Source organism: Macaca fascicularis, chromosome 10 (genome assembly GCF_037993035.2).
Source record: "Macaca fascicularis isolate 582-1 chromosome 10, T2T-MFA8v1.1".
NCBI classification, from domain to species: domain Eukaryota; kingdom Metazoa; phylum Chordata; class Mammalia; order Primates; family Cercopithecidae; genus Macaca; species Macaca fascicularis.
Genome location: NC_088384.1, coordinates 29,574,379 through 29,597,246, shown reverse-complemented (window position 1 = coordinate 29,597,246; position 22,868 = coordinate 29,574,379). Strand labels below are relative to the sequence as shown.

Sequence of the window (22,868 nt, the reverse complement as noted above, 5' to 3'; positions counted from 1 at the left end):
GCACAGCTGCCACGCTAAACACCTGCAGCATGCGCCATCTGGCCCTGCCTGCCATCCGGCCCTGCCTGCCATCCGCCCCATGCTGGGCAGAGCTGGGTAGAGCAGTCCCCAAGCAGAGAGCACTGTGCTCATAGGCAGACCATGGGCAATGAGAACAGGGGCCAATGGTGCTAAAAGCTGTGCAGCAAATTAAAAGGGTTGGGGTTGTGACTAGGGCTTACTTCAGGTGAAGGAGTCTGGTAGCTGACTAGCTACACAAACCCAAGAGCAACCCATGCAGGGTAGCACAGCAAAGGCCTTGAGGCGACAGAGACAGGAGCAGGAGTCAGGAGATGAGCTGGGAGGGGCCTGGATTACACATCCTGCCATGGAAGGTACTGGAGGGTTTGTACAGGGGGCAGCCCCAGAGCAGAAGCAGGTAGGTGGATCCTGAGGAGACATGACCGTGGTGGAATGGGAAGGAGATTGCCCAGAGGTGCCCTCATGGGACAGAACGCAGAGCCATAGCCCAGAACGGGCCCTCTGCATGCTATGGAGGAGGGCCCCAGCTTCCTGCCTGGTAGGCTGTGTCATGGCCTGGGACCTTTCTTCCCAGGCGGGAGTCATCTCCACCTGTTCCCTGGCTGGCACAGCCTGGTGTTGGCCACCCCAAGTGTTAGCATTCTCTGCCTGCTAGAGAGGTGGGGTCCCTCTCTGGGGACTCCGTACTCTGAAGTCAGGATTTTGCTATGCTCTTTTCTGTCCTTTGAGGCAGGAGAGTGCTGTGCATGCTGCAGGAGCTTAGGAATTGTCTGAGGGTGACCAGTGGGGGTCCAGAGGAAAGGTGCTAGGAAGACATGGAGGCTTCCAGGGGAGGCTGGGCCTGAAGTTCAGCTCCATATCTGATGTGTCATCTTAGGAAGAGCAGTGTCTTCATGAGGCCTGGACAGTGCCTGGGTGGGAGATAGTGGGCTCCAGCCTCCTTGGAAGACCTGTTGACCATGTTTCTCTTGTGATGCACTTCACTGTCACCCAGAATAACTGCTGTCTCACCACTACCAGGACCCGAGCCTCTAGGGTAAGGTAGACTTCAAGGAAAACCAAGGCAGCCCAAGTGGGCCTGGCAGCAGAGCCAAGGGCAGCCCCACCAGAGCCTGCTGGCACCCAGAGGCCGGGGTGGGCCTGCCATCCCAGGGCCCCGAGCTCTGCCCCCACTCTTTAGGACTGCACCCTGCCTTGTTAAGGGATGAGCTGCTGCTCCTCTCAGGTCTTTTTGGGAGTCCTGAATCTGAAGTGAGCCTGGGAGAAAGGGAGTCAGAAGAGGGTTGGGTGCTGAGCCGAGCGAGGGTCTCAAAACCAAGGGGACTCCAGAGCACGGGTACCCAGGGCCTACACTTGGGAGGCCTGTGGCTGGGCCAGGAGACACAAGGATGAAGCAGTGTGGACTTGAGAGCCGTGGAGTGGCGGAGAATGGGTGCCAGGAGCTGAGGTGTTCGAGCTGAAACACAGCCCTCCGTGCAGGCAGGGCCGAGCCTGTGGCCCCCAGCATTTCAGATGCTCACAGAACCACGGGGGCAGCAGGGTTCCGTGTTAAAGGCCAGGCTAGAGGAGTGGAAACAGCTGCCCCAGCCCTGGCAGCTGTGGGAGTGGTGGTTGCCCTGCGAGAGAAGGCTCAGAGCACAGGCAGGCCTTCCGCTGGGAGACAGGACCCAGCAGTTGAGCAGGCACCAGCCCCCCCACCTCCCACTTCCTGAGGCTGGCCGTCAGCACCATGTGCCCTGTGCTGTCCCCGCAGACTGGCTCCAGGGACAGGCAGGAGCTCACTGAGTCATTAACCCTCATTAATCCAATTCTCCAATCTGTCAAGGTAGCATTGAGGTTTGCGGGAGGAAGAGGGAAGCACTAACCAGATTGGACTGTAAGTGACCCTGGTCATCCAGCTCTGTCCCCAGACACCTCCCCATTTCCTGAGGCCAGTAGCAGTGGGAGGATGACCAGGCCTGAGGGATGGTTCGGGCTGTCTGGTGCTGTCCTTGGGGCAAGGGTAGTGGGCCAGGCAGAGGAGCTTCGGCAAGCCGGGTAACCCCTCTGAGCCCCACTTTCCACACCTAGAATGAAAATGTTTCAAGCCTCGTGAGCCCAGGAGCCTCTCACAGCCACTTCTCGGAGGTGAACAGAACTGGAGGGCATCACGGCAGCCGCCACACAAGAGGAAGTCTAGACTGACAAGGCCACAGGGTGACAAGGGCGAGCCACGTTCTGGGGCCCTCCCTCCAGTGCCCCTTCAGTAACAAGGATGCCTCCCCTCCCACCAGAAGGCCTACCCCAGCCATGGTGCTACAGCCAGGAACAGGTCACCAGAGGTCCTCCCCTGTCCCCTGCCCACTGCCCTGTCTCTCAGGGCACAGCAAGCCAGGCCCCTGTGGGGGCACACCGGCCCCAGCTCAAGGGTCAGCAGCTTCACCCGCCACTGGTCTGTGCTATGGTGAGAGACTCTGAGGGTGAGGGTGTCTGCCCTGGTTGTCATGGAAACAGCAGTGCGTCTGCAGAGAGTTCATGCCAAGCTCAGCAGAGGGAGGAAGCAGCTGGCCTGGGAGGCAGCTGTTGTCATTGACTCCTGAGAGCTCAGTGTTGGGAAGGACCCAAGGACCCACCACACTCTGAGGCTGGTGAGCACACGGGGCAACTGAGGCCTCCCTGCCCACCATCTTTCTTTGGGCAGCTGCACCGTGGCCTTGTCTGTCCTCTTGTCCACTTGGGGTCAGCTACGATTCCATCTAGGTGCTGGGTGAACCAAGCACAGGGGCGCTGCCTCAGAGCCACTTCGAATGAGGGGGCAGGATCGCATTGGGATTCCAGCAGGCGATCATCAGTCGCTGGGGAGGCCTGCGCGCCATCCCTGTGAGCGTGAGCAGGAATGACTCATGCCTCCTCCACCACCTGCTCTCACACTGAGCCTCTGCCGGGGAGGGGCCTCACTGTCTGCCTGGTTTTTGTCTGTCTGCCCCTCTGTCTCCCAGTCCCATTACCTGTCGTGCATCCTAAGCTCCTGAGGACAGGGAAGGTGGAGAGTGGCAGAGCCAAAGAGGCTCTCCTGTGACATGGCTGGCTGTGCACCGAGCAGGGGTGCAGCCACAAATCTCCAAGCCCAGGTCAAGGGAGAGAGGCAAGCACCCTGGACTCAGTTCCGCCTAGCGGCAAAGAGAGGCCCAGAAAAGTCTCAAGTGCTTGGGACAGGCCCCGTCTGCATATGATGTGTTGGGGCCTGGAAACAGAGACATCAAGACAGGCTTCTCTGAGGTCAGTGTTGATGCCAGTGAGGTGAGGCTAATGCCAGTGCCAGCTGCACCAGAGACACCAAAGCACTCCAGGGGTTCCCCAAGGTCACTTTAGTAGAACCGAGTGACCATCTTGGACAAACAGCTTATTTTACTGAGGCAGGAGCTGCGGCCCAGAGCAGAAGTGACATGCCCAGGGTCTCACTGCGGTTTGGTGGGAGAATTAGGTTCCAGAACACAGGACAGCCAGTACCTCCCAGGCCCTTTTCTCAGGGAGCCAGCAGGGCCATGGGCACGCAGCCAGGCTCCACAGGGCACCCAGGTGCCCTGTTTGAGACAGCCCTGGTCCCTGACAGTCCTTAGATCCCAGTGGCAGTGGGCAGTGGGGTGTCTGAAACGAAGGTGCTCCTTGTTTCCAAACCAGAGGCGTCTGATCACAGAGCATGTCACTAGGAGCATGTTCTGAGAAGCCAGGGAGCCCGGTCCCAGGTTTCCATCCTTAGACCAGTTCTCTCCTTTGCAGCCTTAGTCTCATCCATAGCAAGACTGGAGCCTTTGGGGTAACCAGAAAAGGACAGGCAATGCCCCTGGCATTCATGCAGGAGGGCCAGAACACAGGCACCCTCAGCCTCCTGTCTTCACCCCGCAGCCCAAAGGAGGGCCGCCTGACCCCTGGACCTCACTTCTCTCCCAGAACCAAGAAAAAGGTTCCCAGCTGCATTTCTGGTTTCTGAGGGACCCTTCTGCTTCCCCAACTGCCACAGCCCCAGGCCCTGCCTGGGGGTCTCTAGAGGAAGCAGAAGAGGGATCCTTCGGCCCCGCTCCCAAGCACAGCAGGCTCTAGGGCCCATTGCTCATCAGGCCATTTGCTCTTTGCCTCCCAAGACCCTTGGGAGGTCCAGGGACCTGGTCACTGGCAATGCCTTCCACCAGGTACGTGGTTGAAGAGGTGCAGGGAGCATGCCAGGGTGTAGCCAGGAGGCCAGATGACCACAACCAGGGGTACAACAGCCCTGGGCACAGCAGGTCTGCGGCCAGGGCAGGAGGACAAGATGGACACTTAGCAGGAGGCTGGGCTGAGCTCCTGGTGGAGTCAGGGTGGGACTGTGGCAGGGAGACCCCCTTCCCCCGCAGGGACAGGGCCACATCCTGAGCAATGGAGCATCAGACAAACACCAGCAGGGTGGGAACTGCAAGTGCTCAAGGTGAGCACAGTGCAACTGCGACCTGCAGACTGGCTGCAATGGGGGGCCTGGCCAGGAGAGTCCAGAGACGGACACCAAGGCCAGATCCTGAAGCACAGAAGACCCTCTGTGGGGATAGGGACCTGACTGCAGGGAGCAAAGTGGCCGATGTGGACCCATCAGGAAGGCAAGGGCCTGGTCTGGGGGCCTCACTGCTCCAGCTGGGCAGAGCTACCCCGTGCTGCGCTGTGCCATGGAACACCAGCCAAGAGACCAGGAGCAGGGAGCGTTTTGATAGGAACATCCAGCTTTCAGGTCTGACACAACCCATTTTACCAGAAGAAGGAGTGCTGCTCTGGGCATAGCACCCCCTCTGCCTGGGACCTCACAGGGCTCACCTCCAGGCTAGCACCCTGGCCCTGTGGCTGACCCTGGCCAGGAAGACACATGTTAGACAGCTGCCTGGACTTGGTACCCTGCTGTGGCTGCAGCTCCCCTGGGAAGAGAGCTGAGTGTTCTCACGTTGGCTAAACTGCATCTTTACAACAGCTGGGGCCCCAGCGCCACCTGGCCCTGTGCCCAGACAAGGCCCTGCTGGTCCCAGCATCCTTCTCTCCCACAGATCTTACCCTGGCTCCCACCCCAGCACTCTGGCCAGCACTGCCTCTCTGTGTCACAGTCCCATCAGCCCCTCACACACTGGCTCCCAGCTGCTGCCACCACCTTAAACTGTCTCCGATAGCCTCCTGCCCATACCCCTTTGGCCTGAGGGTAGATGTAGGCCAAGAGCTTGTACCTACAAGCTTCCCCAAAAGAGAAGTGAACTCAGGAATTCCTGATGAGGATTCCAGGACTGGCTGGGGAAGCACGGGGCTGCAAGCGAATAAGCTATTTTCCTTTGTGACTGATACCATCCTTGGATTTCCTCTGGTGTCTTCACTGTTCTACAGCTGCAGATGCATCTAACACAGGCGCCGGGCACAGGGGGCTGACACCACAGGTTCCTCTACCCGGTGCACCTGCCAGGACCTCGCGCATGACCTGATGGTAGGATCCACTCACCCTCTCCCCACTAGAGCAGTCTGGGAATGCCTGTGTCCCAGACCCCCTCGGCAGCACTCAGGATGGCCCGGACCGGTTGCAGAGGCTCCTGCCCACCAGGCCTATCACACAGGGCTCTGGGAAATGGAGATGGGCAGTCAGTGCCAGCCGAGGGCATGCACCAGCTATCGATGGAGGCATGTTGGTCACTGTGTCAGCAGTGCCCCATGTCCCTCCAGCCACACCCTGCCCAGTAGACAGGTAGCCCCACCAAGGTGTCCCCAAGCTTCCACCACAAAGCAAGGCCTAGAGGGGTCAGAGACTTGGCCAGTACTTTGTGAAGGGTGACAGCATGAAGCTCATCTCTGTATGAAACCTCTGCCTCAGCCCCTCAGTCAGGGCGCTGCCCTCAGAGCCTGGTACTCGGTGGCCCTGGTCAGGCCTGGTGGCTCAGCTGCAGGCTGGGTGGCCGCAGGGCTGGCCTGTGCATGGTGAATGGAGCGCATTCATGTCCACAGCTTTGCTCCCAGCCCCACAGCTCCGCTCCCAGCATAAAAGCTGAATTCACGGTTCAGATGAACACTCCCGGCTTTTCTACAGTGGGCTGACTTGAGTTTTTCAGCCTGTGACAGAACTGAGGACTTGTTCTACAGATGAGGAAACTGAGGCCCAGGGTGGGACAGACCGTTCCCAGCCCCACCCTTCCCAGCAATGCGGCTGCATCTCCATGCCTCTGCCCCTCCTGCAATGCCTTTCCTTCCCCTTAGCCCCCAGAGGCCCAGTCGAAGTGTCCTGCTCCTGTATCACCCCTCGCCCCCTGCATTCCTGTGGTGTGTCACCTGTCAGGGTCACAGCTGGCCAGCACTGTCTGCAGCAGTGCCAGCTGCATACAGTCACTTGTGCCTGGGTGTGGGGACTAAACTGTCCGTGCATATCCCACATCAGCCCTCAGCCTCCTCACGAGGGAAGTATGCTTACATATTCTGTGTGTGTGTGGTTATTTTTTTGGAGGGAGGACAGGTTCAGAACAGCTGGCAGCAGGCAGAGCAGGGGTTTGGACCTGCATTGGTCACTCCGCAGCTGCCACACCAGCTCCAGCATTTCCTCCTGCCTGTTCCCACCCACCTTGTTGAGAGCAAGGCTGTCTGCTTGCCTCCATCCCTCACACGAGAGCACTTGGAGAGCCTCTGCCCAGGGAGGTGAGGAAGGGGAGAGGGTGGTGGGGACTGCCATGAAGGCATCTCAGAAGCTGGCAGGGCTGGGGGTTCCAGGTCATCTGTGTCTCAGGGATCATGCTGGTTCCAGGAGGAGCTGAAACTGTAATGTCACCTGCATTTTATGTGAGGTTTGAGTTGGGCCAGCTGGCCTTGCTCTGTGCTGTGGCCACAGCAAACTGCATGGGGTCCTGTGGCGTAAGGGACCTGGTGGAGAGTGAGTGGACAGGGAGACCAGATGGGTCAGTACGGAGCCTTCCCCAGCCATGTGGCCATGTCACACTGCTACCACCTACCTATTCCCCAACACAGCACAGTCTGGGGGCCCTCACCTGGCTGAGGTATGTGGCGAGGCTCTGAGCTGATGGTGTGTGTTCAGCCTGAGTAGGTGTTTGCATGTGGCTGCCGCCAAACCAGTGTGATTTGGGGCTGCGTGGATCCAGAGTAGGAAGGTGATGGTCCCACCATCTCTGGGGTGTGTGCAAGGGTCGGGGTTTGGGAAGGGATTGGACTAGACCAGTTTCCCTGAGGACTGCCTACCTGCTGGGAGCTGACATGGGAATCTGGGAGTGCGTCTGGCCTCCTGGAGGGGGTCTTGGGTTGCCCAGAGAGGAGCAAGGAGGAGGCCCAGAACATACCCCTTCCTAGAACAGGAAGGTGGGGTGACCCTGCAGGGTGGCCTGCCACACCTCAGTGACCTCTAAGGCAGAAGGTACATGAAGCAGGCATGAGGCCCTGAGCACTGCTGGCCACCCCCGAAAATGGAGGGGCCCCACCTGAGGTTGGGGGCCAGGGCTCATGTTTCAGCCATTTTGACTGGGTCTTTTTCAGTTTCTTTTCTAAACCTCAGTGTACTTGAAGCACAGTATGTGATTGCTCACTTCAGGAAATTCTGTTCAAGTTTTCACAGCAGAGTTATTCATTCCTTCGTCTATGCAGGGGGAGGGTGGTGGTCATCATCACCCTGATCCCCGCCCCCTGGGCCCGGTGTGAAGATGACAAGTCAGTGCGGTTGGCTGAGGGCCTGGGCCAGGCCAAGCACACCTGGAAGGTGCCGCACATGTGCCAGATGGGGCCCCAAGGCCTCTGGGATCCCACAGCAAATAAGAAAAACAGTCAGACATGTGCCCGCCTCTGTCATGTGCTCACCATGTGCCCGGGACCGCGTCTGTGTGTGCGTTTGCCTGGGTAAGCCTTGCTTTGTGGAGCTGCCATGACCCCTGTCTCCTCACTGAGGGGCACAGGGCGACAGGCTGCCAGGTGAGGGGTTCAGTGAGTTGTGGGAACCAGGAGTAACTTGGAGGTGGGGCTGGAGGTGCAGAGGGATAAAGACCACCTGGGTCATGAAGGGCTGGCCTGTCCGGCTGAGGGGTCCAGAAGCACAGTGAGGGTACGACATGGCTACGGGTCTGTGGCAGGGCACCTGAGGACATTTGGAGTGCAGGAGGAGGAGCGCTTCAGAGCAGGCCAGTGTCCCTCCCACCTGGCCCAGTCCCTGGTCCCCAGGTGGTCACTGAGCTACCATATGCAGGGCCTTGGTCTTAGCAGGACACCTGTGGTGGCAGGGACAGGAAGGACGCCCCACTCTGGGCTCCTCCTCAGGGAGCTGCAACCACACCACAGGGTGGGCTGCGGTACTCAGGACTGTGGATGTCTGCCAAGGCAGGGTGTAATGGATGAGAGGTCAGAACGTGTGAGGCCCTGGATGAGCCTCTCACCTCCCCACCCCCAGCCCAGACGCTTGTCCCACACAGCTGCCTGGGATGTCATTAGCTGGAAAGCCATGAGTGCCTGATGGGGAAGGGGTGGGGTGTGGGGAGGTGTTTAGGCTCTACAAAGGGATGCTAGCTCCAAAAACAGGCCCCCAGCCCAAAGGCCTCTTAAAATGCAAATATGCCGCACCCGGGAGGGAGACAGGGCCCTGGCTGAGACGAGGAAGCCTGGAGGATGCCTCTGTTCCCTCCCACCGCAGGCCCATGAGCTTTCAGACCAGCAGGAGGCTGATGCTGGAATATGCGCGCACCTGCTGGGGGACCTGTGCGCCTCAGCTCCAAAGTGCGGGAGCCAGACTCCAGTATGCATGTCAGGTCCTGTCCAGCTGGGATGCAGGAAGCCAAAGGCAGCCCTCCCATGACCCAGCACTGAGGGCCAGACCTGTTACCCAGGAACGTTGGTAACTGGAAGAGCTCAGCCTGGTACTTGGGGCTGTTCTGTGCCCCACAAACAGAGGGACCGACTGCAAGGAGACTGGCCTGATGGGGAATGAGAGAGGGGCTGGGCCAGAGGTGCCGACATGGTATGTTTTAAGTAAGGTCCAGGTGGCTGCAGGTGGGATGGAAATGCATCCAGCATTCATCGCGTTGGCCATTGCATCGCCAGGCTAAGAGGCCACAGGAGCCCCCCAAAGAGCCAGGCTGACCTGGGCCCTTTGGCCCGCAAAGAGGCGTTGCTGGCTGAACCCCCATCTGCAAAGTCAAGACCTCTCCTGCTCTGTCCCACTGAGCTGGCCCTGCATTTGGGTAGCCTTCCCTCAGCTGCCTCATGCTGGGACAGAGGGAAGCGGGTCTTCCAATGAGACCTCGCAGGTGAGAGGACGTCCCAGTGCCAAGGCGAAGCACAGTGGGTGTGGCATGGAGAGGGCCCACTGGGGTGCCAGTGGTAGCCACAGGGCAAGGCCCAGCAGCTCTGGGTTCTTCCTGTGTCAGCACCTTTGTACCTTCTCACAACAGTCCCAGCATTGTACAGATGAGGAAACTGAGGTCCAGAGAAAAGAAATGACTTGTCCAAGGTACAGCACGCACTGGCAGTGAGTAAACTCCAGACCCCATGTTCATGGCCAGGGACACCTGCCCCTTTGTGTCACCAGGAGAATCTTGGTGGAGAATCAAGAGTGAGGGACCTCGCCCTCCCAATTAACCAGGCGCAGGCTCCTCTCCGCTCCCTACCTTGCCCTGGCCACTGGCCTGGGAATGTACTTCCAGGTGCTGGACCTGGTCTGGCCAGCAGCCTGGCAGCCATGTTCAGGGTAAATACCCCAGACCGGCAGGCCAGCAAGCTGGAAACCCCTTAGGGATGGGCTGTCAGGTCCCCTGCTGTGGTGAGAAAACCACCACTTGGGGCAGAGTCCCTTCCACAATGGTAAGTCTATTTGGACCTGTCTGAGGAGGAGCTCTCTTCTCACAAATGGCCAGGAAATGACTTGCACACCACCCCAGGGACTGCATCCAGCTGCCTGGTGGCTGACACGCCTTGTTACAAATCACCTCACCATTCCCCGATGCCAAGCAGTGAGATTCCCACTGGTGCACAAGCTTCTCATGGGAACGGTCTGCTCCATGTTATTCATGTAAATAAATGTGCAGACAAACCCCAGCCTCCTAGAAGGTGCCATCTTGCTGGTAAGCAGGCCCTAGAGAGAGCGGGATGGGCACTGGAGCCCTGGGCTGGCATCACAGCAGTGAATGGTGGGAGTGTTTCCACCTCCCTCCCCCACCTCCCCCACGGCTGCCTTGGCAGCCACAGAAGTGAAGGTAAGGAGGACTTCTTGCCAGAAGAGGATGCTGTGGCAGTTGGAAAATGCCAGGCTCTCAGCTGCACCCCGGCGAGTCAGCCCCTGTTGAGGCCTTGGGCCCCATGTGTGAAGTGGAGAGCCCTCCCCCTGGCCATGGGGTCATAGTTGGCAGAGGCAGCTCCTCTGAATCCAGGGTTTGTCAGGCTGATGGGGGAAGTCACTGCAGGACAAGGGGGTGATGCACTATGGTGGGGCAGGGTCACGTGACTCCAAAGCTGCATCCAGCTTTGCCCCAGTGGCCCAGGAGCCACAGGTGGGCTGTACCAGGACAATGTGGAGGCCAAAACCCCACACAGGCCAGAAGAGGCCAGGAAGGAGAACGGAGCCACATCCATCCAGGGCAGGAGGATCCAGGGGAGCCCACAAAAGCCAGATGAGTGCAGGAGGCACAGCCAGTCATGTTTTACAGGGTGAGCAGAGCACGGACAGGTCAGAGGGCTGCGAGGCCAGGCCCTGGAGGCCAGCAGAAGGCATGCTGGGGCTTCATCCCTCCTATATGCGTGCTCGAGTCACAGTTTCCAGAGCTACAGCCTCAAACAGCTCTGTTTTCAGTGATTGTGATTTGAGTGTCAGGATGCCGCTTTGCCTACCTGTCTGCACTCTAGGCTGCAAGAGTGCAGGCACCGTTGTGACACAGGCACCCAAGGTCACCAGGCAAGCACCAGGGGCCAGGCTGGGCACTAGGTCAGAGGACAAGACTGGGCTCCTGGCCTTGCACCACATTTCCCCACTGCCTGCTCTGCAGTTGATCTTTCATACCCAAATATGAGGCTCTTCTCTGGGTTTGGCTTCCTCTCATCAACTTCAGTGGGTCAGAGTCCTGACTTTGTAACCGTCTGTGGTTCTTCAGCCTACCCCTGTGTCTTGTCCCCCATCTCTTAAGAGCTGCAGGCCTTTGGTCTAGGGACAAACGCAGGATGCAGCTCCTGCCTCACTTGCTGGTCCATCAGCACCACACTGCTAGCACCACACTGTCCCACGCTGGGCCTTCTGACCTCTATAGCCTTCCTGTTCTATAAAGATTCCAGGATGGGCACCCACCCACCTCCTAGTAGGGTGGAGCCCATGTGCAGCGAAGGCTCAGCCTGCGTCAGGGACGCTGGGACGGAGTGAGGTGGCAAGCTCAGGTGCTTCCCACGCTCTGAAGCTTCCTGTCTGAGCCCGGAAGTGAGGCATGTGGTTGGTGCCTCCTGCAGGCTTTCCTGACTCCTACCAGACAGGGCCCAGTCAAGAAACGAGACGAGGGAACCAAGCGACTACACAGAAATTTTGTTATTATTTGAGGTCCATCATCTCCTGGGTGCCCACTAAATATTAGTATGGTTCCCATGGTTTGTCTCAAGGAACAGAGGAAACCAGGAAGCCTGAGCCTGAAATGCCTGCAAAGCAAGGGGAGCCCTGGGCATGAGCAGGGGCCTCAGCTGAGGGAAGGGCCCACACTCAGGAGATGTGTGTCTGTCCTGATGAGGCTGTCGCAGTGGCGGAATCCTCATGAGAGTGTACTGTGAGGCACTGTGCCCACCTCCAGCTGCCTTGTGAGATAAGTACCTGAGTTTCTATGACCTCTAAGTCAGGAACGGGAGGCTCAAAGAGGTGTCCAGGGTCCCCAAGGTCCACTGAGAGGCATCAGTAGGGAAGCAGTTTAGACAGCATGGAAGGGGCTCCTGGTGCATTGGGACAGCTTGACTCACTCCAGGACTCATGGGGGCCACAGTCAGGAGTGTTTCATGGTGTTGGGCAAGAAGAGTGGCTGGGTTGGCCTTGGAGAGAGGGGGTCCACGTGGTCTATCGCCCGCCCCCCACTGCTGCCAGCTGAGTTCTTCTCACACACAGGTGCCCTGCAGAGGACCAGTCTGGTTTAGATCTAAGGCTTCAGATGGCCAGTACACGTGCACTGTTTCCACGTCAGTGAGGTGGCCCTCCTGCTCCTCCTCTTCCCTAAATTCCACTGCCTGCCCGGGAGGTGCTGGGCTAAGCTGGGTATTAAAACCATCTCAACTGTCATCCCCAAGTGACCCATCAGGGCTCACAGAGGCAGACCCAGGCCTAGCCCCAACTCTGTGCTTATCCACTCACCCTTGAACTCCCCCCCAAGGTCCATACCCTGCTGGTGGCCAGATCATACCCTTCCCAACCCTGGAGGAAGTCCCCTACCCCAAAAGGACCCTGCCATCCCTGCCTGGCTGTATTCCTGCAGCCCCAGGACTCCCACCTCAAGCTCCATCACCTGGCATGAGAGCTGATGTGGACTCAGGGCGTGCTCAGCAAGTGTTTGCTCAGTAAATTAATAAGAAGTGCTAATGGTCGTATCTGTTATTTAACTGATGCAAAATTTGGGGTCAGAAGCGTGGCCCCCAATTACAGCATCATTTCTATGAGAAATGACAGCCCCGTTACCACAGTCCTCTATGATGTGGCTTCCAGGAATCCATTAGAGCTAATTACTCCCTCAGCAGAATGTGACACTCCTAGACCACCACTTATCTCACATTTGGGAACGTGCAGCCAGGTTCACTGTGGAGGTGCTGGCTCCTCTGCGCTGCTGGGGATGAGATCTTGTGTGTTGCTTGTCTCTGCAGAAAGGCCAGCACCCCCCATACCCTGACCTGAGGCTGCTCACTCTTCAGTACTCCTGTTATCCCTAAGCTCATTCTAAAGAAAGAGCAAGATTGGTTTGAAAAAACAGTCTTCCAGGTGGAGTGCAGGGTTCCAGGGTAATGACAGGTATCTCTGGGTATCCTTCCTGTCTCTGCACAGATGCTGCCAGAGCTGTTCCTCAGAGAACCCAGGGGCCCTGGAGAGCAGGGTTTCTGTGCAGCATCCTCCTGGGCACCCCTGCCCTCAGGCAGCCTCCTTTGGGTCCAGCCTGCAGGAGCAGCAAGCCCGAGCACCTGATTGTGGGGCTTGGAGCACATATCCTGCCTCTCTGAGCCTCAGTTTCTTCATATATAAAACAGGAGTGGGAACATGTGAGAACAGGCTGGCAGCTCACGTCCAGCTGTGGTTACCAGCGTCATTGTCACTGCAGTCATTGGTGATGCTGTTGCTTTGTGCCTGAGTCATCACCACCAGCTGCAGTTACCACTTGCATGACCATGGTCACTGGTGATGTAGTCTAGTCAGAAAAGCTCCTTTTTTTTTTTTTTTTTTTGGAGTCTTGCTGTGTCGCCCAGGCTGGAGTACAGTGGGGCAATCTTGGCTCACTGCAACCTCCACCTCCCGGGTTCAACTGATTCTCCTGCCTCAGCCTGCCAAGGAGCTAGGACTACAGGTGCCTGCCACCACGCCCAGCTTTTTTTTTTTTTTTTTTTTTTTGTATTTTTAGTAGAGATGGGGTTTCACTATGTTGGCCAGGCTGATCTTGAACTCCTGACTTCATGATCCACCTGCTTCGGCCTCCCAAAGTGCTGGGATTACAGGTGTGAGCCACGGCGCCCAGCCAGAAAAGTTCTTAAATCCAAAGCGTCAGATCTAAGCCAGACTGGTTCCAGATGTTGGATGCTTTGCTCATTGAGTTTATCTTAGAAGCAGGGGTAGCTTTTGCCAGCAGCAATTCCAGGTAGTTACTCCTTCTAGAAGTTAGAATGTATTCATTTTGCAGGGAAGTGGTGAACTGGGGAGTCAGACAAGAGCATCATGCTTCTTAAAATCCCAGACCCCTGACTGTAACACATGGAAGTTTCTCAGAAGAGAATTTAGGAGCCGCCAGGCACCACGCTCCATTGTGGTCGCTGCCACGTCCTGGGCCACCACACTCCTGCACGTATTGAGAGCTCTGTCCAGGATGCCAGGGTCTTGCCTGGGCAGAGAGGCAGTGCCAGATGCCCCACAGCAGCTGGTGGGAGTGCCCGCAGCTGGAGGGTAGGGGAGGAGCCTGCCCCCTGGCTGGTGTTTACTTCCCAGTTCTCAAGAACTGGAGACGTTGGTTATGGAAGTGAAGGCTGCTCCCTCACAGACTTCCTAGTGTCCGATGGCACCACACGGAAAGATCAGAGTTTTGAAGGACTGGGCCACAACCCAGATAGGGCACAAGGCTGCCAACGCCTGCATTAAGGGAGCTGTGACGTGATGGGGGCTCCTGTAGAAGATGGCCTGCCTTGTGCAGGTGTGGGGCAGCCTGTGGATGGGCAGTGGGAAGACTGGGGGGTCCTCGGACCTGGAAGTGCCCAGGGGTTTAGGAAGCTGTGCTTGGCACACCTGTAGCCCCAAAGCTATATGTTGAGGTCACTGGCACCCAGAGGAGAGACCCAAAAGGGGCAAGAGAACATCTTCCAAGCACTTGCCACAGGCAAGGAGGGTGGTGCCGGCTATTTCAGTGGGAGATGGGTGAAGACATTTAACCTGAGCCTCCCCAGCAGAAGGAGGTGCCATTGCAGGGACCAGCCTTGGGCTGGAGACCCTGGCAAGGGCTTCCTCTGCCAGGGTTGTGGGCCTAAGGTCTGTTTCTGCCTGCTGCGGGCCTGATTAATGCCAGTAATTTCCTTTCCCCAGAGTCGGATGGCAGAGAGCTTGCGCCTCTTTGACTCTATCTGCAACAACAACTGGTTCATCAACACCTCACTCATCCTCTTCCTGAACAAGAAGGACCTGCTGGCAGAGAAGATCCGCCGCATCCCGCTCACCATCTGCTTCCCCGAGTACAAGGGCCAGAACACGTACGAGGAGGCCGCCGTCTACATCCAGCGGCAGTTTGAAGACCTGAACCGCAACAAGGAGACCAAGGAGATCTACTCCCACTTCACCTGCGCCACCGACACCAGTAACATCCAGTTTGTCTTTGACGCGGTGACAGACGTCATCATACAGAACAATCTCAAGTACATTGGCCTTTGCTGAGGAGCCAGGCCTGGGCCCGCCTGCCTATGGTGAAACCTATGGGGTGTCATGCCCCAACGCGTGCTAGAGAGGCCCAACCCAGGGGCAAAAAACAGGGGGCCTAAAGAATGTCCCCGCCCCTTGGCCTCTGCCTCCTTGGCCCCACATTTCTGCAAACATAAATATATATGGATAGATTGCTAGGTAGATAGACACATACACATGCACACACACACATCTGGAGATGGCAAAATCCTCTAAAATGTCGAGGTCTCTTGAAGACTTGAGAAGCTGTCACAAGGTCACTACGAGCCCATCCTGCCCCTTCACTTTGCCTTCCTGAGTTGGCCCCACTCCACTTGGGGGGTCTGCATTGGATTGTTGGGGATAGGCAGCAGGGCTGAGGCCAGGTAGGCCAGCTGCGCCCCTGTCACCTGGAGGAGGGCCAGCTCACTGCCCAAGCTCTGGCCTAGGGACCTTGCCGCTGACCAAGAGGGAGGACCAGTGCAGGGTCTGTGCACCTTCCCTGCTGGCCTGCACACAGCTGCTCAGCACCACTTTCATTCTGGACCCGGGACCTTAGGAGCCAGGTGACAGCGCTAACCAGACCTCCAGCCACTCACAGCTCTTTTTAAACAGCTTCAAAATATGCAGCAAAAACCAACACAACAAAATGAGTGGCACGATTTATTTCAAACTAGGCCAGCTGGGATTCCAGCTTTTCTTCTACTAGTCTGATGTTTTATAAATCAAAACCTAGTTTTCCTTCTCTGACATTCTTTTTTTTTTTTTTTTTTTTTTTTTGGCCAAATCTCGTGGTGTTTCGCAGAAAAAAATTTCAAATGCGGTTGAGTATTCTTTTTTAAATGCAGATTTTCAAAACATATTTTTTTTTTCAGGTGGTCTTTTTTGTGTCTGGCTTGCTGAGTGTAAAAGTTGTTATCTGGACGATTCTGTCTCTCTGCTCCAAAGAAATTCTGAAGTGAGTGGCAGTCCTGCGCCAGCCTCGCGGGACACGTGTTGTACATAAGCCTCTGCAGTGTCCTCTTGTTAATGGTGCAGTTTTCTGCTTTATTTTTATTTAAGAAAATAAACACAACGTATTTAAAGAAGGTTCTTTCACCTGGGAGCAAATGAACAATAGCTAAGTGTCTTGGTATTTAAAGAGTAAATTATTTGTGGCTTTGCTGAGTGAAGGAAGGGGAGAAAGAGGTGGCACCCCTGGTCCCGGCATGCCCGCGCCTGAGACTGGCTGGGAATGCTCTGACCCCTGTGAAGGCACAGCCAGCGTTGTGGCCTGAGGGAGGCCCTGCTGGGACCCTGATCTGGGCCTTCCTGTCCCAGGGCCTGTGGGCAACTGTGTGGAAAGGACCTTCGCCAAGGGCCGTGTGTAAATACAAACTGTGCCATGGAGAGGAGAGGCACCACCGGAACCCTTGCTGGGTCTCCCTCCCTCTCTCCGTGTGTCTGAGGTCAGTGCACAGAATCACAGCCAAGGACGTGAAGAGATGTACAGGGGAACGAGAAGCCGGTGATTGGATGAAAGTCAAAGGTTGTCTACTTTAAGAAAATAAAATACCCTGAATGGAGCCCAGCATTGTCCTGGTGTGCTATGTGTGTGGCTGACCTGTGGCTGGACTTGGTGCCATTTGGGAGGGCAGCCGGGGACACTTCCATTCTGAGGTCCCATATTCCAAACCCCACCCCTATACCTCCATACATTTAGGTAGAGTCATTTTGCAATGAACATCATCAAGAATAAACATCACGAGAGGAAAGAAACTGCAAAGAGGGGAAACCTGCCAGGTCCATGCATTCCTGGTGTGGAGGTTTGTGGGTGATGATAACTCCTGCCCCTCCCGCTGCTCCCAAGACCCCACCCAACACTGACCCAGGCTGTGCCATACCCTGGCCCCCTCCCACCATGTGGACACCTTGGCCAAGGTCAGAGTCATCCTGCAGAGTGGAAGAGGTGCCCTGAGGGCCTGGAGGGTGCTTGTGCCCCCAGTAGTGTAGGGCAAACCTTGTAGGGTTGTGGGGAGGAGGGGTCCCTGAGCATGCAGTGCTTGCTGACTGGCTTGTGTGGTTAGAGGTATCTAGATATAGTGGAAAAGTGCTGATCAGAAGTCAACGGAATGCATTCACCAAGGGTCTGCTGCGAACCAGACACGGAGTCGAGCTCCTTACTAATGATTTTATGTAACACCCCACCTCGGCAGGTTGCCAGAGGTGCCCATTTTACAGACGAGGAAAGGTGCCTGAGGCCAGGGAGCAGTCAAGCCAGGATTCACCAGGCCAGGGAGCTGTCCTGCTCCCCCTGGAGCTGATCTTTCCTGCTGCCGGGGTCCTCGCCTGGATCGGCACCTGCACAGGACAGAAACCTACAGGGAGCAGCACAGAACCACCCTGCAGCCTCCTCAAAGCAGGACCTCAAGCAAAGTGGGGGGTCGGCAGGCACACACACACATGCACACACACAAGCACATGCACACGTATGCAGATACACACGCAGCCTTGGCACTGTCACCGCCCCATCCCCACTCCTAAGCCCACGCAGGGACTCCCTTCACACCTTCCTACGTCACCAAACAGCCAGAACCCAAAGGGGCTTTTGTTTCTGAAGAAATAACGTGTGACTTAAAATCGTTGAGACTTATTTTGTGCTTTTAATGCCAACTGTGAAAAGAGCAGTAATTTCACTGTGAGCATCTTTAATCTAAAAATACATGGCTAAAGGGAGAAAGGGATTGAGCCTCGCTTCCTAATGTGTGCAAAGATCAGAGGAGGCCTTCCCTGGAGCGTGGTTTCTCCTGGTTCCCAGAACCTCGTCAGGAGTCTCCAGTTCCCCCATAGGCTGCAGAGAAACCTCGGGCGCGGTCGGCCTCTCTGGCTCTGTCCTTCCCTACAGTTCACCTGCACTGGTTCTCCTCCTGAACCTGCCTTGTTCCGCTCTTGCTCCCAACGATCCCTTTGCCTGACATGTCCTTCCCCATCCTCTCAGCTCAAAGTCACCTGGGTGGCTTCTTGGAAGTCTCCTCCTTCCCCACATTCCATCTGCCAGGGCTCCAGGGTGGAGTGGGAAGGGGTGTTGGAAACTCCATTGAGCAGCTCAAGGCCGGCACCTCTGATCCACCTCGTCCCTCCAAACAATGCCCCACAGAGAAGGTGCATGCTGAGCTGGGAGGGTCCAGGAGTCTTAGCCCAGGGGAGGTAAGCACCAGGACGCACCAAGGGAGCTGGTGAGAGGAGGTTACAGCAGGTGGCAGGGTGCCTGAAGGGGAGGGTCTGGGGATGGCTGGACCGGCCCTGCCCTCTGCAGGTGACTAACCCCGCCTTGTTCTACTTCACGCAGCTCCAGACTCCTTTCCCAGAACCCACCATCATGTGGCTTCCTGTGGGATATTGCCATCCTCACCTATAGCCCATGTGGTCACCTGGTTTGCAATGGGTCAACAACAGTGGTCACGATAATCCCAGCTCTCCTCTGTGACGGCTCACTGCGGGGGCACACTCATGGGAGGCCAAGATGCTTGATTCCATTCTACAGAAGTGGAAGCAGAGACCCTGAGAAGCGATGACTTATCAGTATCACACAGTGTGTGACAAGTGACCCCCCCAGGCCAGGACCTGAGGGGCTTTACTCTGTCCACATTCCCCAGATCCCCACAGCGGCCACAGGCCCTGGCACCCTACTTCCAACATCAGCGATCCAGAACAAATGGGTCCATCTGGCTCAGGGACAGTGCCAGGAAGGGCTGCACTGCACCATGAAGACTTGGGGCAACACTGAGACTAGACTTTGCCATGGACACTCACCTCACCCAGATGAGCCCGACGAGAGGGGGAGGCCTGGCAGTCCGGGAACCAAGAGGCCAGAGTGTCCCTATCGGTGACCATCATTCCTGCTAAGTCTAGGAATCGGGTACAACTACCCACCAAAGACTGTCAGGCCAAGGATGTGCCTGGGGTCCTGGTGCACCCTGCCCTGAGGGCAGGCAAGACAGAAAAGGGCCTGCTCCTCTAGGGCAGCTGGTCTCCACCTCTCAGCCTGTGGCATCAAGGGCAGGAGGAGGAGGGGGCTGCTCTGGGCCCATCAAAGGATGCTGTGTGTCCACGGGTGGCTGCTGAGGAGGGATGGTGCAGTGGTGGCCCGCCCAAGGCCACTAGCCTGGGATGAGGTGCACCGCTCACTGCAGCACGAGCACCTACTTTGCTTCTCCAGCAGCCCACATGCTGGGGTTCAGATGAGATTTGGGTGCATTCTGGGTGATATGGCTGTAGACCCCAGATTTCTCCCTAGCCTAGATGCTATGACTCCAGGGATGTCCCCTGCACTCCCAAATGACTTGGATTAAACTGCATCCAGACATTTCCCCCGCAGCACCCTCCCACTCCCAAGCCCAGTTCTGCTCCTTTCCGAGGTCAAGGAGCCAATTTCCACAGGCAGGGCCCAGGTGCATCCTTGCTGCCTCCCTCCTCCTCCCAGGCTGGTGCTCTCCCCTGGGCTGGGAGGGTCATCTGTCTCCACCCCCAGGCTGCACACATGTGGAGTCAGGGTCAAACAGGCCCCATCATGCTGCTTCTAAAGCTGGGCTGGGGTCTCAGAGCCTGGCACAAGGAGAGGGTGACTGGAGGCAGGGCCAAAACAGACTCACAGGTGTGCCCAGTCAGAACCGGTGGGATGGTAGAGGGATACTTCCGGGGGCCCTGAGCTGTTCAACTGCACCCCAAATCTGGTTAGAGAAGAATTGTCAATTTCAGCCACAGAACTCTCTCTCCCACAAAATGAAACCTGTTTTCTCATGGGGTTAGACAGGCTACGGAGCAGAAGCGGACCCTGTGCGTCACTCAGGGCCCAGCTGGCAGGGAGCCTGGGCTGGCAGCCTGTGTGTGGCATCTGCCTCTACAATCCTAGTTTCTCCTCTCCTGACACGGCACCACCACGGGGCATGAGAAGCCAGCCTGGAAGGAACTTAGAGAAATGCGGAGCCACCGCTACCTGTGGCTGAGCATGGCACCGTGGACCCAGGGCCCCTGCAGGGCCAGGGCCCACCTGGGACGATCCTCAGTCCTGGGGTGCCCCCTCCTGGTTACTCTGGGAAATCATGCAAGTCAGACCTGGCCAGAGCAAAGACTCTGAAACCATTCTCCCACAGACACCCCATGACTCAGGAGAAGAGACGGAGGCACAGTGGCCAGAACAGAGCAAGGGCCCAACACATACTGTCAAATGAATGAATGAATGAGCAAGCAGGTAAGTGAACCGTAGCAAGAAGACAACCAACAAGTGATCCTTTAAGATATGACATAAAACCTACTAAACAACCAATATTTATTGAGCGCTACCCATATGCCAGGTGCCCTGCCAGGTGCAGAGGGTGCCATGGTGAAAACGACCTTCCAGTGTGGCCACTGATAGGAAACCATACCAATGGGCACCAGCATCCACTGGGAGCCAGCTAAGCCCTGCTCAGAGAGTGTCCCAGCTTAGCCACACAGATGACACCCACGCTCCCATAGGTGATGCTACTGCCCAAGGCCACATGCTGGTAAGAATAGAGCCACTGAAATAGATGCCCTCGCCATCCCCCAGGCCCCCACCCGGAGGCCCATGAAGGGGCATAGTCACACTGGCTAATCCAGAGGCCACAGCATTCAGTGTACCCCAGAACGGATCTCCTGGGCACCCGCTATATTGCCCCCTTCCCTTCCTCCCTCTGCTCATTGTCCAACTGTCCCCTGCATAGCCAGTGTCCCAGGCTTCCCTTCTGGGCCCTTCACAGATCACGAGCAGTACCCAGCAAACCCTGCGATGAAGGGCCGAGGCTCCCCATCCTGACCCCCAGTGAGGTTTTTGTTTGTGAGCTTGGCAGCACCACAGCTCCCTACCCTTTTTTTTTTTTTTTTTTTTTTTTTTTTGAGACAAGAGTTTCGCTCTGTTTCCCAGGCTCGAGTGAGGTGGCGTGATCTCGACTCACTACAAGCTCCGCCTCCCGGGTTCACTCCATTTTCCCGCCTCAGCCTCCTGAGTAGCTGGGACTATAGGTGCCGGCCACCATGCCTGGCCTTTTTTTTTTTTTTTTTTTTTTTTGTATTTTTAGTAGAGATGGGGTTTCACCATGTTAGCCAGGATGGTCTTGATCTCCTGACCTCGCGATCCACCCGCCTCAGCCTCCCAAAGTGCTGGGATTACAGGCGTGAGCCACCGCGCCCGGCCCCACAGCCCCCTACTCCTAATGGTGCACCCGGTGTTTATGGACTACAGAAAAAGCCAAGGGGAGGAGATGGGGAAAAGCAAACTCCTACATTTTAGAAGAAAATACGGCAGAATATCTTAATGAGTCAGGGTAAAGAAAGAAAGATTCTCTTACACGGCTCTCAAAAAAAAAAAAAAAAAGCGCAGAGGAAAAAAATTGATGAAATTGACTACATTATTCAAATGAAAAACTGCTAGGGCCGGGCGCGGTGGCTCACGCCTGTAATCCCAGCACTTTGGGAGGCCGAGGCAGGTGGATCATGAGGTCAGGAGTTCAAGACCAGCCTGGCCAACATACAGAAACCCCATCTCTACCAAAAATACAAAAATCAGTTGGGCATGGTGGTGCATACCTGTACTCCCAGCTACTCGGGAGACTGAGGCAGGAGAATCACTTGAACCTGGGAGGTGGAGGTTGCAGTGAGCTGAGACACACCACTGCCTTCCAACCTGGGTGACAGAGCGAGACTCTGTCTCAGAAAAAGAAAGAAAAGAAAAAGAAAAGAAAGAAAAGAAAAGAAGAAAAGAAAAGAAAGAAGAACTGCTGCAGCAGTGAATCAACAAAGGCACAGTGAGAAGCCAAGAAAACAGCCTGGGAAATGATATTTGCAATGTATGTAACTGACAAAGGGTTGGAATCCAGGATAAATTACACTCTCCTTCAAATCAATAAGAAATGGAAAAACAACTCGGCGACGGAATGAACATACTGTCTCCAGAGGCACTGCGCAGGAGAGGAATCTGAGGAGGTGTCAGGCAGAGGGAAGATGTTTCCTCTCACCAGGACAGGGACAGTAAAGCCACATCACAGTGAAACACCATAGCACACCTATCAGGCTGGGATATGCTCCGAGCTCTCTGGAGGCCAGAGGCTGGGCTGGAAGCAGTTGCGATATCCAGCAAAGCTGAAGGCAAACACACATTCTCCCTGGTTCAGTGATGCCCTCCCTGGCAGAGGCCCTAGGGGACTCTCTTTCCAGGGTACCAGGAAGCCCTGGGCAGGAACAGCCATGGCACAGTCCTTCTGCAGTACAGGAGTACAATCAACAAGCCTGCCAGCCTGGGATGGGCGAGTGTATCGTGATACATTCAAACACCGGAACAGTGTGCAGTGATGGAAATGAATGAAATACAGCCAGTGGCGCGACATGGATTCATCTCAAAATTTCTATAAATCTCTAATGTTGCTTAGGTTTTTTAAGGTTTTGGAAGTAGCAGAGGGATACATGCAGCGAGATCCACTTACATAGTTTTAAAACATGCAAAGCAAGATTATATATAGTCCGTAAGTAATTATATCTGTGGTAAAATATAAAGATATGCATTTTGAGGACGTAGTCACCAAATTATTGGTGGTTCAAGGAAAGGCAGGAGGAAGAGTGCTGTGGGTGGGGGGAGGTTCACAGGGTGCTTGGACTGTACCTATGATTTCTTCAAATAAAAATTTCAAGCAAGTATAAAATATGGATGTAGAATGTGAAGATTTGGCAATGCTGGCTGGTGGTATCCAATGTTCCTTATCACCATCTC

The 22,868-nt window shown here is 56.1% G+C and overlaps 2 protein-coding genes across 3 annotated transcripts in view; one reads left to right on the top strand and one right to left on the bottom strand.

Moving 5' to 3' along the window:
* GNAZ (G protein subunit alpha z) overlaps positions 1-16,671 on the top strand; it is a 54,224-nt gene extending 37,553 nt beyond the window's left edge. For both annotated transcript variants that reach the window (XM_065522437.2, XM_045364436.3), the window contains one exon: positions 14,759-16,671. In XM_065522437.2, the coding sequence (XP_065378509.1) occupies positions 14,759-15,103 (345 nt within the window). In that variant the 3' untranslated portion in view covers positions 15,104-16,671. The remainder of the gene's footprint in view (positions 1-14,758) is intronic.
* Positions 1-22,868, bottom strand: part of RSPH14 (radial spoke head 14 homolog) — an 83,382-nt gene that overhangs the window by 49,442 nt on the left and 11,072 nt on the right. The gene's annotated exons all lie outside the window — the stretch shown is intronic.